Genomic DNA, 22,732 nt, shown 5'->3' on the forward strand with positions numbered 1-22,732 from the left:
ACGGTGGTAAATATTAGTTATCGTTACTGCTAAAAGACCGGGATATACCGATTTTAACTAAAGGTATACCTCGAGTGAGAGTGTACTTGCCTCCCATGACATCAGCATACAAGTTGGATACATCTTTATTGACGACAGTTTCATTGATGTTGTCTTCAGGAAATTTTAAATTTAGTCCTGTACAAAAGGCAGTTTAGTACAACTTTAATAACAAAGTCTTTAAATTTGTCATGTTTTAAGTTTAATAGATGACAGAATAAGGGAAATTTCTTGAACTTGTCTTTATTTAAGCTTTTTTAAGACAGATAAATATTGATTCACCCCTCTACGCAATGATCGAAAAAGTATTCCAACAAAAAACTGAATCGTATAAAAAGAAGAAGAAGAAGTAGTAATAAATGTTTTGCTGGGATCTAGCACAAAAATACTTGTAAGTCCAAACTGAGCAAATAGTCTGAATAATCCAAAACTACGTTGAAATTACAAACTACATTACAAAGGTAATTTTATTTTACAAGCTTTTAAGAATTTTATTAATTGATATACGGATAAATATACAAAATATAAATCAGGAAATAAAAGAGAGAATGAATATTGATTTATTTTTTTCTTACGTTATAATAAAAATTTCGAAAAAAAACAACTAATTCTATATATTGCATCAAGATATTTTCACAACTGTTATCAATAATTCATCCCTTCCGACCTCGACCAGGTGGCACAGCAGCTCTTGTTGTTGTCGTTGTGGCTAGAGTTGTCATCATTGTTGTCATAATATCAACATCCATTTCCTCACTATTCATACTAGAATCAGACATTGAAATGTCTTCGGTTATTGTTACATTCCGATTAAAAGTTCGTATATCAGTTGGAATACTAATTTGAAACTGTAACAACACCACTAAATATGTAACCATTGTTGTTAGTAGCTGTAAACAAAGAATATTTCACGTTTTTTTACCATTTATAGAATTATAGTACAATTGACAAATAAACAAAAATACGCACCCCTTTGAATAGATTTCGATTAACATCAAAGAATCCACCACAATTGATGTTCGAGGGATTAATTTCGGTGGCTCGTAAAAACATATTGATTTCAGTCTGAGCATCGGAGTTCATCCAATTCAATTCAACCATAAGTAATTTCTTTTGAAAATTAGTACGAACATTGAAGGAGGCATAGTGAGCTTGATCGCAGATAAAGAATAAAAGACAGACATTCCATAACGCTGTAATGGCTAGACCAATATCCTTGATTCCGAATCCTTCGGAAAGTTGTGACATTAGGCCATAAATGGAAAGAGTTATTATGAAAAATAGATATAGATTTAGAAAGGTGAATGTGTAGCAAGTTGCAGTGCCAGTATCACGTGTCAATTTGCTCAATCTTAACCAGAGCGCTCGATAATCGGCAACCATAGCTGCGGGACCAATATGACGCAAGGCCTATTAGTAAGAATTGTAATTTAATTAGATTAGTCATTAACATTTATCATATACAAATACCTTTTGAAAACGCTCTGCTAAAATATTAGCTGTAGTACTTAGAGCTTCACAAATAAGATACCACCAGGCTCCCAACATAGCTGTTAAGTTATCCAAAATACAGTAGGGTACAACCTAACTCAATGTATTGTATTAAGCATTAAAAAATATACAATTGTAGTATATTGGATTTACCTGTATCAAATCAAAATCCGCCATTGTTACATGTGTAATTACCACCGAAAGTATTGAGAGTATAGGTAAAGCAACAGCTATGATCCGTGTTCTGCGTCTTAAATTCAAGGGAACACTATGACCCGATATTTGATAATAAAGTATCTGTAAATTAATTTAACTAGCATTATCAACATACGTATTTGTTTTACTTTAATGTGTTCTTACTTCGAAATCATCCCAATCATTAATGAGACGGCATATTTTACGAGTTTCCCACCATATTATTGGTATTATGAATATTGGTAATATGTTAACCAGAAACAAATATGCAATGACGGCCTCTTCAAATGGTCCACTTAGTGATGTAACAATTATGATACGATTGTTTGCAACATAGGCAACGTAAATCTATAACAATATATAGATGAATATTAATTTTTATACATTGAAATTCACACAGAGTTACAGAATATGAAAAATAGAAAGTACCCAAAAAAACTCGATAATGGCTTGTACTTACATAACTACTTACTTTTCAATGACTACTACAATATGAATCAAATCAAGAAGTATTTTTATGTTACATACACAACAAAAACCAACATAGAAAAGTATCGGGTTAAAATACTAAAATTTACTTACACAATAGCATTTTAAGTCATTATAAAGGGGTAGTTATGTAAGGACCTACTACGATCGCGTGCAAATAAGAAGTTTTTTTAGAAAAAAATTGCATGAAGGATACGTCCACTTCTTCTATTATTACTTTTCACAAAAAAAATGTTTTTTTGTTTGTACATTTTTCAAAAAAAAAAAGAAAAAGCACGCGAAAATAAAAATTTATAATTAATTTTGTTTAATAAAACTTGTTCTGATTTTTATCAAAAAATTAACAAAAACTACTTTAGAAAAACGAATTCGAGCCCCTGGACTGTAATATTTTTCAATATTTGTAGGGTTGTATTATATTGTATTGTGATTAGATTTACGAATCATATGCATATAATTTTTAAATTTGATTTTAAAATAAAAATTATAAAAATTGATGTAAATATACATTTTTTAAACAATTTGTTATATATTACCATTAGAAATGTAAAGAATACAATAGAATAAGCAAAAATAATCGATCCAATGACGAATTTAGCTTTTCCTGGTCCAGACCGTTTCATCGGCAGGGCTCCAATTATGCTTAAAAACCATTTTATGGGAGCAATATTTCGATAAAATACGTTCTGAAATAAATAAATGCATCGTATTATTTTCCTTATCTGTGTTAACATTCTGAAAAAAAGTATGAATGTATAGTCGGGCATAGCCGACCATATGATACCCTACAGCAGTCAGTACGTTGAAAATGGGTATTATTTAATAAAATAAGGCATTTGATTTGTTTTTTAACTTTATTCCGGAATATTTATACTTATTTTTGCCAAAAAATAAGTAGGGGAACATATGTAAATAAATGTTGGTAGAGGATTTCACGTCTACTTCACTTCCCCACTAAAGTGGTGCAGGATATAATAAAAAAAGACTTACAGGAAAGAGAATGCACTTGTAAAATATTTTTTCATTCACCCCTATTCATATTTGGTCAATTTAAAGAAATAGGTTTATGTTAAAATTCCAAGGTTTATAAATCAAATTTTCATATAAAACCTTTGATAAAATATGATAGTATTTTTGATGAAAGCTTTAGGAATATCTGTAGTATCATGTAGAGACCGGATTAAGTCAGAAAAAAGGGTATTTTTTGTTACTTTTTGAATTTTTGTATAATATTGAACATAGAAACATAATATTAAGCATTAGAGTCCGAAGTAAGTGAGAACATATAAAAGAGACTTTTTGGTACCATGATGTGTTAGAAACCCATCAGTACCAAATAGTCCCCTTTTATATGGTCTTAATCCGGACTCTAATGGTTAATTTCATGCGAAAAAACTCATTACTGACAAACAATTCGTTGTTAATAGTGAGCTTGCCATGTTTGTTAACATTTAGACAACGGAGATAAAATTTAGATTTCGACAACGAATCCGGGCCATACATACTAAATTTAATGTTTCTAGGTTCAATATTATAAAAACTTAAAAAAGTACATTTTGAAGAATCAATCCCCTTTTATAGGTTCTCAATTATTACGGTATAAGTTCGACGCTGTTGCCGAATGACAATAGGTTGATTTTTTTGTCCAGTTCTGTTCCGAGAAATCTCTGTTCATACAGGATTTACCACAGTGTAAGTCTTGGCTGATAGATTCGTACTTCGGTTTACCGGTTATGTTTCTAGGTGCCATATAACAATGCAACATAATGTTGTTTAAAATTAAAATACATTACATTTGAACTAAAAACTAAGGCACATAACCTTAAATACATAAGACATGAAATTGTCAAGTGACACAATTCAAAAAATCTATTTTGACGAAATTTGCAGTAAGGTTAGTACTATTGGAAAGTAGGTCAGATAGAAATTTCCATACGGGGTTTTATTTAAATGAGTGTAACTTTTCACCTATTGGTCCTAGCAAAAATTGTCCAAAGGAATTCAAGTTTTTTCATTCTTTACTTTAATATTTTTTTTATTTTGTTGTTTTTTTTTAATGCTTAAAAGAAAGCTTATACAATTTCCTGGAAGGGCTTTATAGTCCCATAATGGGATGCGGGTGTATTTTTGTGCTCAAATAAAAGCTTAGACCATTGTCTTTAAGAGCTCTGATTACCATATTACTGACCTTGGTGCAAATTTCATCCAAATCTAAAGACATGGATTTTAAAAGTAGTCTCACTTGACACGAAATTCTAAATATGCATTTTAGGAAATTTCAAAAAATGGTAATCACAAGTAGCTGTAGTAACGAAAAATAAGTATATTCTTCATAGATGAAATAACCCAACAAACACAAAATCAAACGTTAGAAAATTTTACTTTTTTTAATATTAATCATTAACGGTTACTTAAAGAAATAAATGAATGTAAAGTTTGCATTATATTTCAAATTTTAAAATAAAAAAATGTTTGATTTACAAGCATTCAATCACTTCGATTTGTGGGCCTCATAAAGACATATTTACATGTTATAAAGATGCGATATTAATCCCTCGTTGCTTTTTCGCAATAGATATTCTAGGACTTTTTTCCACTACTAAAACGTCAAATTTTCTATGAAAATTAGCTTTTTACACTTTTTAATGAATAAGTCAATTTTAAAATAAAAAAGCATTCAACGGAAGACCTTTTGAAGCATGCATGTAAAATTGAAACGATTTTGTAATGCGGCTGAATGTACATGTATACATAGATTAATACCTTTAGTAAGGCCCCTATACTGAACCTTTTTCCGTTGGGATATATTTTTTTGTTAGTTTATTTTTTGTTGTCGAATATAGATAGATAGTGCTAAACAAACTTTTAAATTTCTGAGAATTTTTTATGACAAAAATGTAATTTAAAATATTTAACAAATAAAGAATAATAGCAATAAAATTTGCACATAAATGACCATAGATATAAAAAATACTGTGAACTTTACTATAGTCTGGACTATACGGGGGTCTATTGTGTGGACTACCGTCAAAACTATAGTACATTCTTTATTCTGGGCCATAGTCTAGTATATAATCTAGACCGTAGACTAGTCAATATACTGAACTATGTACATACAGTACCATAGTCTAAACTATAAACAAATATTTGGACTGACTATAGGTCAAATTGTTTTTACCAACGTGAGAATTTGGGATGATTTGTGTAATGTCAGTATATTGAATTGAATTTATGCTTAAATCTTTTAATGAATTCCAAAAATTAGCTTCCAATTAATGTGAATATGCCATAAGTCTTACCTTTTTTATTTAAATGAAAGTATTCTGTCAATTGTTAGAGAATGACACATCCTTATTTTTTTCTACTATGCTTCAGACAATTGTTTGGAGCAGGTAGTTAAAGCAATAATATAATACCAACACTACCCAAAAGTTCCTAATTCAGACTCTATATACTTAATTTCATATATTTCATAATAGAAAATTCAAAAAGTACTCACTTTTTTCGGTTCTCACCTAATTCAGACTTTATATACCTAATTTCATGTATCTAGGTTCAATATTATAGAAAATTTAAAAAGTTCTTTTTGAAAAATGAAAAAGTACCAAAAAGGTCCCCTTTTATGGCTTCTAACTTATGAAGCCATATGATTATTTTGTTTTTCTTTTTTGCAGTTTCTGAATAAAAAATCTAGTATATTTTTAATGAAATTTTCAGAGGTTGTCTCGGATTTTTGTTCATATCTCCGTTATTTATGCACCAAATTTGCTGATTTTAAATACCGATCTTAACGAATCTGGGAAAGATCGCCGATAACTGGGGTATTCTAAGGAAACAGATTTTATATACTTTATAATGTCGGGAAATTATATTTTAGAAATAACAAACGAAATGACAAACTTATATATAACCTTCTCACGAAGGTGAAGGGTATAAAAACACTTTAGGGAAATAAAGGTGAAAAGATTGCAAATAGATCCCTTAGTAGGATGCTGGTGGGATATAAGTCTAAACTATAATTCAATTTCATTCTAATCGCAATTCACGATCGGCGTTAAATCATGAATCGTATGTCGTATTTTTTTGTTTGCTACGACGACAATTGTGAATTATATGTGTATTGTTTTCTTACTGGTAAAAATTGCTGATTCATGGAATCAATAGTTGATATCGATTGGCGACTGGTTCTTTTTTCTTTGTTATAATTTCCAAATCCACTATCTAATCGATCCATCAAACCATTCGAATATTTCCGTACAGTAATATTATTCGCAACCGGTTTAACATTGAGAAATATTGCGTCCTGTTTCTTTTTTCTATTATAATTATTCCACATTTTTTTTTAGTTTTTAAAATTTATATTTCAACACCTTTATGAAGTAAGTCTTCTTATTTTTTGAAAACACCGACACCGATACGCAATTGTTACCGCAAGCAACTATTTGTTAATGATTAAATAAATTTAACTTTGTGCTGGACATGGAAAATGTTGTATCCTTAAAATTCATAAATTATAAATCATGTTGTTTAATGGTCGGAATTCATAATTTTCTTCTTATTTATTTTTTAATTATAAATTTATGAAACGTGTTAAGAGGGATGGTTATTTTGTTTTGAGGGGCGATAAATAGAATTTCCAATTTTTGTTCACCGAAAAATATAAAACTGCATCGATTTCACGAAGATGACAATTGTTTGGTGTTATTGTTTAATAGTTTAGACGTAATTTCATAAATGTCTATTTAAATTTGTAATTCAATTGGTCAGTTCAATAGTTTCTTTTCAGTTGAATTTCTTGTAAGTAGATATTGCATTGCACTTTGTGTTTACATTTGACTACAACTTATCATTTATTACACAAGTTCGAAAGAATAACAACTAATATTTGGGTGAATGTTGTTTTTATTTATTTACTTTTACATGGACTTGGCCTTGTAGAAGTTTCATTTAAATTTAGGTTATCTAAATAAATTAATAAATGACTATAATAGTTTTTGTTTTATTTTCTTATTTATAGGCTTATTACTATGTTCCATAGTGAATTAAGTACATCAGTACACTCAATATATTGTGAAAATTATAACAAACTAATTTAATCAAATTTAAAAATGTAGAAATTTATTTTAGGAAGTTCTTGTGTAAATCCTTTCCACTCACATCATTTTACATACATGTATGTTTTATATGTATTTTTTAAAATACAACGCAAGGTGAATTATTTTACAAAATAAGTGTGTTAGCCCCCATATTCATAAATGCTTAATAAAGTTTTTGTTGATTTATTATAGAAATTTTGTATGGAAATTGTGCGTAATAAACCTAAAATTAGCGAATAATATCATTACGAACACGGGGATTAAACTTTTCCTTGTTATTCTATACAACTTAAGTATTATTCCTAAAAGTATGCTGCAAAATATAATTGATAATATTTAACAGTATGTTAACATTTAAAAGACAGGAATGCAATGTTTAGCATACAGCCGACATGGGCAGAGTTATTGCATTCTTTGCACTGAAAGAAAACATTATAGTGTTGTATAGTGTACTACTTACAGTGAAATGACAAAAAAGCGTAACATTTTGGATTTTTTAGAAAAAAACTAAAGCATAAACTATTATTTTTGTTCTTTGCCATCGCAAATGCATTTATTTGCAGTATAAGATATAATGTGGACCTTAATATATACTCCGCACAGTTAAAACTAAATAAATAATGGAAGATTTTAAGAAATTTAACAAATAATGGATTCTTATATGTATAGAAATATACTTCATGATGTTTTGCACTCATATGGAGTTCTCTAAATGTTAATTAAATGAAAATATTATCAGGACATTGACGGAAATCGCTTTATATGTCAGGAAATAACATAGTAGCGGATACTACACTTGTTTAGGAGTTTGTGTCGATGTATTAACTTTTTAAAAATTTTTATTATTTAACTGATTTACTCAGTAAAAATAACATTCGGCAAAGGTTTTGGTTCCTAAGATACATACTTATGTCAAATTTCTTCGCTATATTCGTATTTTACGCCCATAATTAACGATAAAGTCGTTTTCTGAAGGGGGCCTTATATGGGGGGAAGGGTCAATTATGGACCGATCCACATAAAATTTGGTAAATTTTGACTTGAATAAATCTTACTTTTATGTAATTTCATTGCTATAATCCAATTTTTAAGCCAGTAATGAGCATTAAAGAAATTTTATGGGGGGTAGGGTCAACTATTTACCGATCCACATAAAATTTGGTAGAGAGATATTGCCTAGTATAAAACTTATTTCTGGGAAATTTGGTAAAGAGATTTTGGCTAGTATTAAACTTACTTATGTTAAATTTCATCGCTATAGTCGTATTTTTAAGCTAGTAATGAGCGTTATAGTAATTATATGGAGGGACTTTATATGAGGGGTAGGGTCAATTATGGACCGATCCATATAAAATTTCATAAAGATGTTTTGGCTGGTTACTTATATCAAATTTCATCGCTATATTCGTTTGTTTAAGCCAATAATGAGCATTAAAGTCATTTTCTGAAGGGGACCTTATATGGGGGGTAGGGTCAATTATGGACCGATCCACATAAAATTTCATAAAGAGGTTTTGGCTAGTAAGAAACTTACTTATGTCAAATTTCATCGCTATGCTTGTATTTTTAAGCAAGTAATGAGCGTTAAAGTAATTTTCAGAAGGGGACATTATATGGGGGGTAAGGTCAATTATGGACCGATATACATAAAATTTGATTGAGAGATATTGGCTTGCATGAAACTTATGTGTGTCAAATTTCATCGCTATATTCCTATTTTTAAGCCAATAATGAGCATTAAAGTCATTTTCTGAAGGGGACCTTATATGGGGGGTAGGGTCAATTATGGATCGATCCACATAAAATTTCATAAAGAGGTTTTGGCTAGTAAGAAACTTACTTATGTCAAATTTCATCGCTATGCTTGTATTTTTAAGCGAGTAATGAGCGTTAAAGTAATTTTCAGAAGGGGACGTTATATGGGGGTATGGTCAATTATGGACCGATATACATAAAATTTGATTGAGAGATATTGGCTTGCATGAAACTTATGTGTGTCAAATTTCATCGCTATATTCCCATTTTTAAGCCAGTAATCAGCTATTTATCATTTTCTAAAAGGGACCTTATATGAGGGGTAGGGCCAATTATGGTCCTATGTCCGCCATAATGCAGATGTCAAAAAACTGACCTATGCGAAATTTTGTGGTATTTGCTTCACAACGAATTTGTGAATATTTGAAGCTATTTGTAAAATATTCCGGGGGTACATTTGTATGGGGGCTATGTGAAATCGTTGACCGATTTTGCCCATTTTCAATACCAAACATTTCTGATCAATAAAATATATTTTGGAAAAATTTCATCTCAATATCTCTTATTTTGGTGACGCTATCGTGCCAACAACAGACAGACGGACAGACTGACATGGCTAGATCGTCTTAGAATCTTACGAGGTCCCAGAACATATATACTTTATAGGGTCTTAGAGCAATATTTCGATGTGTTACACACGGAATAACAAAATCAAAGATGGGGGGTATCTTTTTTGATGGTGGGTATAAAAATATTATAATACAAATTTTGATGCATTTGTTGTTGCATTTTATTATTTTACATCATAATTTGCACTTTAATAAAGTATTTTGCATATTGAGAATTCCGGTAAATTCGTTGGGTTTTTCAAATTATTTTTTAACTACTTTTTGGAATGTATTCTTTTATTGTTAAAAGGACGAGAGTTAAGTGTTTTTCAATTGTAATTTACAAAAATCATATCCTCTTTGTGTGAAAATGTGATGTTATTTGCCTTAAAAATGTTTAAAGGATAATAATGAGGCAATTTCGATATAAAAGATTTGTTTTGATTTCTAGAAAAATATAAAACAATGAAATATAATTATGAGATGTTTAATCAATAACATTAAAAAATTGATGAAATGATCCAAAGAATTATTACAAAAAACGCACTGAGTGGTGCTTCGAAATTTTTAACTGCCAAAGGGAGGCAACTTGTATCCAAGGAAAACCATTGGACTCTTGATTTAGCTTCTCCAAAATCCATATACGAACTAGGAGGAACACTATGTTTAAATTTAGACCTCTACACAGACCATAGAATGGTTGGAACCAATATAAAGTAAAGTGTCGTGTAGTACAGGAAAATACCTAATTTAGATATTTTAAAATATAGGTGGTTATCATACCCCAAAGGTCAACAAAAGCAATATTTTTTAGCTAATACATACACTTATAAATATTTAGAACCCAAATCAAGAATAACTATCCAGATCCTGATATGCCTACTGTATCTTATTCATAAAATAAAGCATTTAAAATATGAGATTGAAAATCAAGATTTTAGCATGTAATAGTTCTAGAGTGGTATATGGTGATGCCCCCATACTTAGAGTGGCTAGGGTGTACTTAGTGTTAGATTTATTGAATAAGAATCAATATTCTACAATTCTAGGATCTGGATAGTTATTCTTGATTTGGGTTCTAAATATTGTCAATACGTTCACATTTTAACAAAAATCTCGTTAATTAATATCATGATTTTACTTTTTACGGTACAAACAAATTGCTTTATTTTACTTAAAATAATTGTTCAGATAATGTTTTTTTTCTTAAAATTTATAATATTTTACATAAGCAAATTACTTAATTGATTCACTGTATATACAGCCAAATATAGCACTCTTGTTATACCCTTCACCTTCGTGAGAAGGATATATATAAGTTTGTGATTCCGTTTGTAATTTCTATAATATAATTTTCCGACCCCATAAAGTATATATATTCTGGATCCATTGAGTTGTGTATTTGGTTTTGTTTTTTATGAATTATATTCGTTTATTTGGAAGTAGGTTGGTTTTATTGCATTGCTTATTTTGTTTTTGTTTTTCTGTGTTTTTCGTTAAGTATGTTTAGATGTTTGTTGGTTTAGATGCCTTGTGTATTTTGTTTTTTATTTCGTTTAGCGTTGTTGTTGTTCATTTTGTTTTGCTCTTGGCGTAATATTAATGTAGTCGGGAAAAATTGAAAAAAACTAATATTTTTAAAATACACTATGGTGAAGGGCAAAGTAAATTTATAAAGTAGCGACACGAGTTGTTGTACAACAAACGTCTACAAAAACCACAGGCAATTTGTTTTTGTTCGAAATACTAACTTGTCAAAATTTGTTTACAAAAATTAACCAATAATTAATGGAAAATATGGCATTATTGTTGTACTTTCCAAAAATATGTTGTTATTTATATTAAAAGTTACAGAGTTTTCTTTATTTTTTAAAAATTAGAACATATTTAAAAATATTATACACTTAAAATACACTTTTTCACATTAAATACAACAAATTACTCAGAAATTTGCACAAAAGCAAGCGTTAAAATGAAAACAAATATGGCAACATAAACATTTTTGACAAGTAAGTCCAAAGTAAATTAATAAAGTAGCGACATCTCTTGTTGTACAACAACATCTACAACAAACACATGTATTTTGTTTTTGGAATAATCCAGCAATGTGTCAAAATAAAATTTAAGAAAATTTCTTTTAACAACAAAGTGAACAAAACCTAAATATAAAATATTACTTTTAAGTTGAAAATATTAAGGATTTAATTATATTATTATATATTATAAAATTTATAACACTTTTAAACTACTTTAAAACCACTTTTAATACATTTTTTCAACTTTTCACAAATTTTAACAAATAGCAAAACACAATTTAAAAATGGCGACATAAACAATGTTAACAATTTTCAAAACAAACTTTGACAACTAATATTATTTTTCTATAGAAACTATAGTTAAAAAAAATAGTCAGCTGTTCAAGTGATGCTACTTTATTAATTTACTTTGGTGAAGGGTATATAAGATTTGGCACAGCCGAATATAGCACTCTTACTTGGTTTTTTATTAAATATTCTCATAGATAGTATAGTTAATTAAAATTTATTTATCTCTAACATCATTTGCATTCTTATTAGGATTTCTTATGGAAGTTGAAGCCAAATTGTTAAGATTTTTATGTTCAATATTCAACGCAGTAGGATCCATTTTATATGACTTTCTGGGTATATAATTATAATCATTTCTTAAAAAAATTGTGGAGATAAAAGCAGGTTAGAACGATAGTAGACACTTTCCCGAACGCATTTTCAACTATCCTTCTGGATCGGGATAAACGATAATTATACCCTACACCACTATAGTGGGGAGGGTATTATACGTTTGTGCTGATGTTTGTAACATACAAAAATATTGGTCCAATACACACCTTAAAGTATACCGATCGACTCAGAATCATTTTCTGAGTCGATTAAGACATGTCCGTCCGTCCGTCTGTCCGGCTGGCTGGCTGTCCATGTAAACCTTGTGCGCAAGGTACAGGCCGCAATTTTCAAGATAATTTGATGAAATTTGGACCAAGCATGTTTTTTGGCACAGGGACGAAGCCTATTGAAAATGGTTGAAATCGGTCCATTATTTCACCTAGCCCCCATACAACCGTACCTCCCGATTTGAACTTTTTATGCCATAATTACGTCAAATATTCTATTATCTCTCTAAAAATTGGCATAAATAAGTTTTACATAAGTATTTATGACACTGTAGATTTTCGTAAGGATCGGCCCTTATTTGACCCTAGCCCCTATACAAACCCCCCTTTAAAAAATGTCTTAAACGTCTAAAATTGACTTGTAACCATTTGTATCGTAATGAAACTCAACAAAACTAACTGTTATTTAAAAATATATCCTTTTCCCAAATTTACCGAGGATCGGCCCAATTTGACCTATATAAAGCCTCATTTAGAAATTTTAGTTTTTTTTATCAATAAATTGCTTAAATATTTTGGAAAAATATTCAACATAAAAGTTTTTTTATAAAAAGTAAAAATTTTAAAAATATACTCATGGTGTAGGGTATTATATGGTCGGCCATGCCCGACTATACTTTCCTTCTTGTTGAATATTATTTCATTGCTTTTCATTGTAGTATGGTTATAAGGCTTCATTAAATTGCTAATCTATATAATTAATAGGCAAAGCGATTTTGTGTGACCCGTTTTACTTTTACAGTAATTATACTATAATAAGATCGGTTCAGGATTTTGGAAGCTATAAGCATTTAAAGTTGTTACTAACACATTGAAACAAAAGTCACACGTACGTATGCCTGAATAAAAAAATAAACAATGCAAGAAACAAAACATAACAAGTAAGAGTGCTATATTCGGAAGTGCCAAATCTTATATAACCTTCACCATAGTGTATTCTAAACATATGTATTAGTTTTATAAATTTTTTTCGGACTACATTAAAATTACGTCAAAAGCAAAACAAAATGAACAACAACGCTAAACGAAATAAAAACAAAATACACAAGTCATCTAAACAAACAGACATCTAAACATACATAATGAAAAACACAGAAAAACAAAATAAACAACGCAATAAAACCAACCTACATCCAAATATACAAAAACAAAATACACATCTCAATGACGCCAACAGCATTCAACATACAAAACGAAATACACAGCCAGAGTAGGGTTCTATAGTTGAAACGAAAAGACTTTTCGACTTTTTGCATTTTAGTTAAAAGTCCATTTTTCGACTTTTTTCATTTAATTAAAAGTCGATTATTCGACTTTTAATATTTTATAAATAGTCGACTTTTCGACTTTTTCAACTTTTTCCGACTTTTCGACTTTATTCGACTATTTTCGACTTTTTCCGAAGCCAGAAGCGTAAATTTATAATGTTGCCATTTAACATTATATTATTATTATTATTATTATTATTATTATTATTATTAATGTTATTATTAATAAAAAAATTGTATTTATATTTTTTCTATTTGTTGCAATTTTTTGAGTTTTTTCGACTTCTTTCTATTTTCGACTTTTTCCGACTTTTTTAGACTTTTTTCGACTCTTTCCGACTTTTTCGACTTTTATTTACAAAGTCGACTTTTCGACTTTTTTCATAGACGATAGTCGAGTTATCGACTTTTTCGACAAAAAGTCGATTGTTCGATTATTCGAAAGTCGATTTATAGAACCCTAAGCTAAAGTAAATTAATAAAGTAGCGACATCTCTTGTTGTACAACAACATCTACAACAAAAACATGTATTTTGTTTTTGGAATAATCCAAGAATGTGTCAAAATGAAATTTAACAAAATTTCCTATAACAACAAAGTGAGCAAAACATAAATATAAAATATTACTTTTGAGTTGAAAATATTAAGGATTTAATTATATTGTTATATATTATACAATTTATAATACTTTTAAACTACTTTAAAACCACTTTTAATTCATTTTTTCAACTTTTCACAAATTTTAACAAATAGCAAAACATAATTTAAAAATGGCGACATAAACAATGTTAACAATTTTCAAAACAAACTTTGGCAACTAATTTTATTTTTCTATAGAAACTATAGTTAAAAAAATAGTCAGCTGTTCAAGTGATGCTACTTTATTAATTTACTTTGTACACAGCTAAAAAACCAAATACATCTACACACACGTGTACATCTTTTTCTAATATACAGTGTTGTTGTTGCTTATTTAACAAAGCATGAAAAAATATGACATTTTTGATGAAATTTTCAGAGATTGTCTCGAATTTTTGCTCATATCTCCGTTATTTACCGACCGATTTTGCTGATTTTAAATAGCGATCTTTTCGAAAGCATGTCTAACAAAATTATTGAAGATTCGTATCTCGCCGAAGCTGAGGGGTATAAAAAGAAAACAAGGAATCCAGTGATGCCGCATATAATTACATACATACATATATACATATGCATATTTATTTTGATAATCTGAATTTTTAAATAAATTTCAACCTAAATACGACATCGCTTACAAAAACATACGGCAACTTTTCATCAAAACCAAGTAATGCTTCGAATCAAAGTAAATTAATAAAGTAGCATCACTTGAACAGCTGAATATTTTTTTTAACTATAGTTTCTATAGAAAAATAATATTAGTTGTCAAAGTTTGTTTTGAAAATTGTTAACATTGTTTATGTCGCCATTTTTAAATTGTGTTTTGCTATTTGTTAAAATTTATGAAAAGTTGAAAAAATGAATTAAAAGTGGTTTTAAAGTAGTTTAAAAGTGTTATAAATTTTATAATATATAATAATATAATTAAATCCTTAATATTTTCAACTTAAAAGTAATATTTTATATTTAGGTTTTGTTCACTTTGTTGTTAAAAGAAATTTTTTTAAATTTTATTTTGACACATTGCTGGATTATTCCAAAAACAAAATACATGTGTTTGTTGTAGATGTTGTTGTACAACAAGAGATGTCGCTACTTTATTAATTTACTTTGGCTTCGAATCAGAAATACATATCTAATTAGTTATTATTGGCAGGTGGTTTTGTAATTTTGACATGCTTTCCGTCAATTGCGCCAATGAAATTTCGAAAATTTCACGAAATGCATTATTTTCATCTTTCCACTCAATTCTATTTTTTGGAAGCTGGAAAATATAAAAATAAAAAATGCTTTTCTAGTTTACTTTTTATTTTGTTTATTGTACCTTTATGTAATTATTTAGAACTTTATTACTTCACATGTTTATATGACAATTTTTCCAATTGTTTGTGGAGAAATAGCTGTGAGGAACTTTAGGTTTTCATAGCTATTTCCGCTAGCTTAAAACCGTAAGGTAAATGCTAAATGCTGAAGTTTTTTCTTCATTATAAATGGCGAAACTTTGCATAACAACTCATAGAACTGTTTGTTCTTTGCCCATTCTTGAAGAATTGCAAAGATCGTTTTCTGCATTGTTTTCCAATTCTTTAAGACCTGGTTCACATTAGGAAACTTTTTTGGGAAACTTTTAATTTTTGTGTGTAATTGAACCGGAAAGAAATATTAACCATCTCTTTCTCTCACACACAAAATCAAAGGTTTCTCAACAAAAGTTTCCCAGTGTGAACCAGTTCTAAACTGTTTCATTCAAATACTTTTTTCTAACCATTTTTTTTAATAATAGTAAGCACAGGTTATACTTTGTGATAGCAAAAATAATTAATAAACAAACTGACTCAATTATGTATGTTCTGGCTTTCGAATTCACAAGACAAAATGTGAAAACGAACGATTTCACATTTTCTTGGTGTTCCCGATTTCACTTCCAAAGAAATAAAATCGAATACTTTTCACTTAAAAATAGTTAAGTGAAAGCAAAACGAATCAGCATTTTCTTTAAGAAACATCTTATTTGTGTAAATTAAAATGACAAAAAATAAAACTTTAAAGTTTAAGTTATTATTATAACACTTTAATACAAAATTTAAACTCTTCTGGATAATAAAAAAAATGTTTTAAAATCACACCTAAAATTTTACAAAAAGCTATTCAAAAGCACTAAAATCTGACTTGTGTTAATAAATATATGTTTTTCTTAAATAAAAGAACATTTTTGATGTTAATAATTGTTTGCATTCTTAATATACACAGTAAATTATTTATTGAAAAGATAATTACACTTGTTTTCTACCAATTTCATTAAAAATATTCATTTAAAAAAAGAATTTCATCGATTTCACATATTTTTACAAATTTATTGTTGTGCCAGGCAATAGATTGTTTATTTTCGAAAAACTCTGTGTTGCCACCATCACGCAAATTTCGAAGTTAATAAAGATGACAGACTGAGGCAACATAGTTGCTCCAAACTTTAGCTGATTATAACAGCGAGCTGAATTTAGCAAATAAAAACCTGTGAACTATTTTAAAAATAAACATTTTTTCTTATATTATTTAAAAATTTATATATTGAGGAAGAAAAACATAACAACCTTAGAAATATTCTATGTGTTTCCTAAAAACAATTTGGCATCACTGTTACTATGTAAACATATGTTTGTTGTCAAAATGAAAATTGGTTGCAAAAAAATCTTTGCGCTTTAAATTTTAAAAATATTATAAAATATGTATAATTTGTCGATTTAAATTAACCAAAACAATAAATATGTAAGTATATATACATAAAATTATCAGGTACATATTCATACATAAAATTAAATTATAATTTAGGAGAAAACGAAAGAATATAAACCAGGAAAAAATTCTTATGCGGTTTATGAAAGACCATACTGATTTATATTTGTAATGAAATGAATTTATGGGAATAAATGAACTTGAACTTGAACCATACTGATTTAGGACGGGGTTTTTCGAAGAAAGATAAGACATCTCAAGAAAAGTTATGGACAGCGCTAAAGGACGAGCTTAACGCGGCCGGACCTCCTACAAAAGACTTGGGAGATTGGAAAAAAGTAAGTTATGGAAACATTTTGAATTCTTTGCTTACTGATATTTTGTTCATACTCAGACATGGCTCGATTGGAAAAGTAATGTAAAGCGTAAACTTTCCCACAACAAAAAAGAAGTCCGTCAAACTGGAGGAGGCAATTTTAATCAATATATTTTAAGCCAATTAGAGGAAGAAGTTGCTATCATAAGTGGTATATATGAAACAGTTGATGGAATAAAAAATACTCAGTCTTTTGGAAAACGTATTGCTTTAAAATCTAATAATGATGACATATGTATTTCTTCTTCAGAATCTGATACCTCATCATCTCAGTCACAAGGTCCATCAACTTCAGTTCCAAAAAAAAGAAAACGTACAAATCCCTATAAAAGTCCAACTCAAAACAAAAGAAAATCTAACGGAAATCTGGAAGAATTGATGAAAAATGAAAGTTACCAATTGGAAAGCATTGGCCAAAAAATAAAACAGCTTTCCGAAATTAAAAGCGAAGAGCGATCAGTTCTGGAAAATAAATTAGATATTATTGGTAACAAACTAGACAACATTTGTACAAATTTGGAAAAAATTGGAAAAAAATACGATGCCTTAATTGAAGTTGAAACAAAAAAGCTACAGGAAGCAAACCGCCATAATATTTGTATGGAAAAAATGTAGTATGAAAATTTAAACACTATTAAAAGCGGTTGAAATTAAGCCACTTATGTTTAACACTAATACGTTTCAAAATAATTTATTTTATTAGTACAAAAAATTTATCTTAAAGTAACTGAAGTACCTTATTTATTTTTGTTTTTGTTATTTTTTTGTTTTAATAAATTAAAATTTATTTTTAATACAAACTTATGTTCAATATATTTTATTAATTTTGTATTAAACTCTGGGCGATGTTATTCCTAATTATTGCAGCTTCATTGTTACTGTTGATTTCCTCATGTTCTTCATCGCTATTTTCAACATCCTCATTTTTATATTTCAATATTCATGAGTCAGTTTGATTGATGAATTTGTTAGATACACTCAATAAAACAAGAGACTGAAAAAATATTAAAAAACATTGTTTAATGGACAAACAAAGCTCTTCAAATGAGTTATTTTTAATGGAAAAAATAAAACTTAAAAGTTTCATTAACAAAATAATTTTTGTTAATTATATTTCTGAAGATCCCATGATTTTAGAATATTTTTGGACTTAATTTCCAATATTTAGACATACATAATATTATATAGTCATCAAGTACACCCAAGATTTTAAATTTTCACCAAGCTTCGTTTATTAGTTTTTGAACTTAAGATCAAATTTGCGAAAATTTTATTTTTTAAGTTTTTGTGATTCAAAGATTATTTTAAGAGCATACAAATTTATTCGAACATGCCTTCGAATTTTCGAACATAATTTCAGCTTTAAAACTTCTTGTTCTTCTTGTTTATTATTGAATTTTATTTCAAAAAGTTCCAAATAATTTTTTCGAATAATATGAAAAATATAATTCAAAAGCCGTTTGTATTTTCTGCTAAATAAAGTACAAATCAAATGTAATCTTAAAATAATTTTTTTATAAAATTAATAATGATTACTGTAAATGTATACATCCACCTTTCAAACTAACTAACTAGCCGCCTTACAGTTGATAATAAGCCGCGGCCGATATTTTTAGTGTCAGCCGCCGCTGTCGTTAATATTTGTTGGCGCAGGTTTCTGAAAGAAGATTCTGGCAAGAAAGTATAATTCTAGTAAAATTTGCAAACTTTTTAAGCGTATAAAACTGAAATCACAAAGTATATACCCTGTGCTGAAATAGTAGCATATTTAACACAAAAGCAACAAATTAATAAAGTAAATACTCTTTATATATTTATAAATTGGAGAAAAATGGTAGACTACAGCAAATGGAAAAACATTGAGGTAAGAAACTATAAAACATGAATATGCAAAAAAGATATGTATAAAAGACAATGGAATTTTTTTCTAGATATCTGACGATGAAGATGATACTCATCCAAACATCGACACACCTTCACTTTTCCGTTGGCGTCATCAGGCACGTGTTGAACGTATGGCAGAACTGGAACGGGAAAAAGAGGATCTAAAAAAGCAAAAGCAATCTTGGCAGGCTAGATTAATTGATTGTAAAAAGCGCATACAAAGTAAAGGTGATGATGAGGAACTAAAGAAAGAATTGGAAAAATTAGAGAAAGAAGGTAAAGATTTCGACCGTAAAGAAGAGGAGTTGATTAAGAAAGAAAAGAAAATGCCATGGAACGTCGATACTATTAGCAAGCCAGGGTTCGCAAAAACTGTGCTAAATAAACAGCCGGCTAGGAAACCAGACGAAAACCTTACCGAAGAGGAAAAGGAAGTCCGGATGAAAAAATTTGTCAAGGAAAATGAAAAGTTATGCAAGCAATATGGCATGTTGCGTAAATACGATGATTCAAAACGGTTTCTCCAGGAACACCTCGATTTGGTTTGCGAGGAGACTGCTAACTATTTGGTAATATGGTCCATCAACTTGGAGATGGAGGAAAAACATGAGCTAATGGCTCATGTGGCCCATCAGTGTATTTGTATGCAGTATATTTTAGAGTTGGCCAAACAGTTAGATATTGATCCTCGGGCCTGTGTAGGATCATTCTTTTCAAAAATTCAAAACTGTGTACCCGAATATCGCCAGCAGTTTGAAAGTGAAATTGATGGATTTAAAGAACGTATTAAGAAGAGGGCTCAGGAAAAGATTAAAGAAGCAATTGCAGAAGCGGAAGAAGAAGAGCGCAGGGAACGTCTCGGTCCCGGTGGTCTAGATCCTGCCGAAGTTTTCGAATCACTACCAGATGTAAGTAGGAACGAACCAATATGTTTGTAATTTATTAACATTTTTTTATATTTCAAATTTTAGGAATTAAAAAAATGCTTTGAAAGTCGTGATACTGAACTATTGCAAACTACTATTGCCGCGATGCCAGTAGAAGAAGCAAAATACCACATGAAACGATGTGTAGATTCGGGTTTATGGGTACCAAATGCTGCCGATTTAAAAGAAGAAGAAGAATCGACACCGAAATCTAAAGAAACAGAACCGATATATACTGGAGTCAGTTCCGACGATTTAGACTGATTGTTATGAACAAACATTAGGGGGGCCTTATTTGAGAGAAAAAGTGAAAATCGGTAAATTTGCAGCAGTAACAAAACAGTCCGTGAAATATAAATCATTCTGGCAGAAATATATACAAATCCAACACTTCTATCGAAAAATGTTTATTATATATTTCTTATCCTAGACTTATTACAGTAACTTGTTTTCATTTCGAATTTAGTTATGGAAATTAAGAGCTAGTTCCTCTAAATGCGAACTAACAAGAATTTTCTAGTTTTATTTTGAAAACAAATTCGAAAAATTTTTGTTATTTTCAATATAAAATGAGAATATCATGTTCGTTCGCATTTAGAGAAACAGGCGATTAGTCATTTTTAAGTATTCCTTGTTTTGAATATATTATAGTACATATGTGTAATTCAAATATTAAATCGTTGTGTATGTAAATAAAATTTAAGAAAAAAATTAACAAAAAACCATTAAGAGCGGATTGTTGTGTTGAATATAAAATGCTAAATTAATAATTAGATTCTGAAAATATATTTAATATTTTTTTATTCCTTTTTGCTGTTATTGGGAACTATTCTAAACATTTCAGTATTGCTATACAAAACAACCAAAAATTGAAGAAGAGTGGAATATGAAAATAAAGTAAACATTCAATATAATGCAGATTTTATACTAATCAAGCTAATTAATGTTAATTTGTATTTAAAATATATTGTTTTTGCACTACCTTTTAACATTGACTTTTTATCTTCCTCCATTCAACTGGTTAACAAAATGAGATAATAGTGTAAGAGGCTTTCAATCATTAGATTTCATTGTCAAATTTACTTATATTTGTAATTGAGCAATAAGCAGTTAGAATTATTTGTAATTAAAGTTAAAACAATTACAAATCACTTCATATTTAGTTATTACTATTATATTACCATTTGATATTCTTCAATTACAACTAATTTTAACTGGTAAAACAACAATAATAAACAAAACTTCAGTTACATCAAATGTAATAATTTTCATTCTAACCCTGTCGTATACTCAAAAACAAGTTTCTAAGAAAAATTCTAAATCTGGGGACTATCCAGCTGTTTTAGCAGTTTATTCAACATGAAATTGTAGTCCTTGGCTGGGAACACCATCGTCTATTGTGATCGAGATGATTTGTAGGCAGCCCGTTACAGTCCTTAGAACGGCATTTTGGCAGCTTTGATTTTTTCCCCAGTGACCACACTGGACCAGCATAATTAAACACTGACCGACCAATCGTTTTATATGTAGCTAACAAGGTTTATATATCCATAGCCCAAGTGCTGCCGGCTAACGATTTTTGGACGTTGTTTCTACAGAAAATGTTTGGTTTGTGCAAGGTCGGAATTTGGACTTCATAGACCACGATAATAAATTTCTTCGACCGACAAAAATAGTAAAAACTAAAATATCGCTTTCTAACTTAATTGGTATATTCCTGACGGAATAGGAATTAATTTCACAATATATAAATGTCTATTTTTGCAGAAATACTAGTTATTCGAATACAACAGCACTATACAACGACATTCGTAGAGAACAGAAAAAACATTTTGCTGCCCAAAACAAACGTACTTCTCGCGTAGGCCATGTAGTCTCTAATAAATGTCCAACTTTTAGTCAGGGTCCTTATTATACCCACCAAGTATTCAACTGTTTATTGTGGATTAGATAATTGCATAGTCGTACAAAAATATAAAAATTAACCGTTCGTCAGTTAGCATTACCTGTAATGTGTTCAAAGTGTTTAGATATGGCTGTTTGCGTTTTTGATAAGAACATACAAACACCATCAAGCCTTGATATTATCTAGCAAGCGTTATGAATTTCGGTCCAACATAAATTCCTGAGTCTTACTAATCTTTTTCTGTATGTTAACAATTCGATTAAGATCTGGAGATTAGGCTGGCCATTTCAAACGTATCAATGCAGTAGCTAGCGCGAGTTTTACCCGCCCACGAAGATGTGGAGTGAAATTCCAAAAAGTATACAAACATTCCACTTAGATTAATAAGTTGAGAGGTC

General features: G+C 29.2%; 3 protein-coding genes across 6 annotated transcripts; 2 read left to right on the forward strand and 1 right to left on the reverse strand.

The window, feature by feature from the left end:
- Positions 1-448: 448 nt before the first annotated feature.
- Positions 449-7,785, reverse strand: LOC111675619 (gustatory and odorant receptor 63a). 2 transcript variants are annotated; one of them, XM_046952322.1, is made up of 8 exons: positions 7,771-7,785; positions 6,347-7,092; positions 2,751-2,900; positions 1,891-2,073; positions 1,684-1,827; positions 1,510-1,623; positions 1,009-1,449; positions 449-929 (listed from the first exon to the last, which is right to left on the reverse strand). In XM_046952322.1, exons 2-8 carry the CDS (start codon positions 6,548-6,550, stop codon positions 693-695), a joined length of 1,473 nt encoding a protein of 490 aa, XP_046808278.1. In that variant the 5' UTR covers positions 6,551-7,092; positions 7,771-7,785; the 3' UTR covers positions 449-692. The 2 variants fall into 2 exon arrangements, with proteins under 2 accessions (XP_046808278.1, XP_023292169.2); XM_023436401.2 differs by lacking the exon at positions 7,771-7,785 and having other exon boundaries at positions 6,347-7,331.
- Positions 7,786-16,665: 8,880 nt separating this feature from the next.
- On the forward strand, positions 16,666-18,369 carry LOC111690680. Of its 3 annotated transcripts, XM_046953089.1 has the most exons (5): positions 16,666-17,275; positions 17,339-17,391; positions 17,453-17,580; positions 17,637-17,769; positions 17,869-18,369. In XM_046953089.1, coding segments are annotated over exons 1-5 (681 nt in total). In that variant the 5' UTR covers positions 16,666-17,273; the 3' UTR covers positions 18,234-18,369. The 3 variants fall into 3 exon arrangements, with proteins under 3 accessions (XP_046809045.1, XP_046809044.1, XP_023308982.2); XM_046953088.1 differs by having other exon boundaries at positions 17,637-18,369; XM_023453214.2 differs by having other exon boundaries at positions 17,339-17,580; positions 17,637-18,369.
- Positions 18,370-19,261: 892 nt separating this feature from the next.
- Positions 19,262-21,157, forward strand: LOC111675609 (hsp90 co-chaperone Cdc37). The gene is made up of 3 exons (XM_023436390.2): positions 19,262-19,482; positions 19,550-20,410; positions 20,474-21,157. The coding sequence occupies exons 1-3, from the start codon at positions 19,450-19,452 to the stop codon at positions 20,690-20,692; spliced, it is 1,113 nt and encodes a 370-aa protein (XP_023292158.2). The 5' UTR covers positions 19,262-19,449; the 3' UTR covers positions 20,693-21,157.
- Positions 21,158-22,732: the final 1,575 nt, after the last annotated feature.

Source organism: Lucilia cuprina, chromosome 5 (assembly GCF_022045245.1).
Source record: "Lucilia cuprina isolate Lc7/37 chromosome 5, ASM2204524v1, whole genome shotgun sequence".
Lineage (NCBI taxonomy): Eukaryota > Metazoa > Arthropoda > Insecta > Diptera > Calliphoridae > Lucilia > Lucilia cuprina.

Coding starts and splice junctions, on each gene's coding strand:
- LOC111690680 (XM_046953088.1), top strand. Junction 17,392..17,452: donor TCTTATGCGGTTTATGAAAG/ACCATACTGATT, acceptor ACTTGAACTTGA/ACCATACTGATTTAGGACGG. Junction 17,581..17,636: donor ACTTGGGAGATTGGAAAAAA/GTAAGTTATGGA, acceptor GTTCATACTCAG/ACATGGCTCGATTGGAAAAG.
- LOC111675609 (XM_023436390.2), top strand. CDS start 19,450: ATGGTAGACTACAGCAAATGGAAAAACATTGAG. Junction 19,483..19,549: donor GCAAATGGAAAAACATTGAG/GTAAGAAACTAT, acceptor ATTTTTTTCTAG/ATATCTGACGATGAAGATGA. Junction 20,411..20,473: donor TTTTCGAATCACTACCAGAT/GTAAGTAGGAAC, acceptor TTCAAATTTTAG/GAATTAAAAAAATGCTTTGA.
- LOC111675619 (XM_046952322.1), bottom strand. CDS start 6,550: ATGTGGAATAATTATAATAGAAAAAAGAAACAGGACGCAATATTTCTC. Junction 1,624..1,683: donor CGGATTTTGATTTGATACAG/GTAAATCCAATA, acceptor ACATTGAGTTAG/GTTGTACCCTACTGTATTTT. Junction 930..1,008: donor ATCGAAATCTATTCAAAGGG/GTGCGTATTTTT, acceptor CTTTGTTTACAG/CTACTAACAACAATGGTTAC.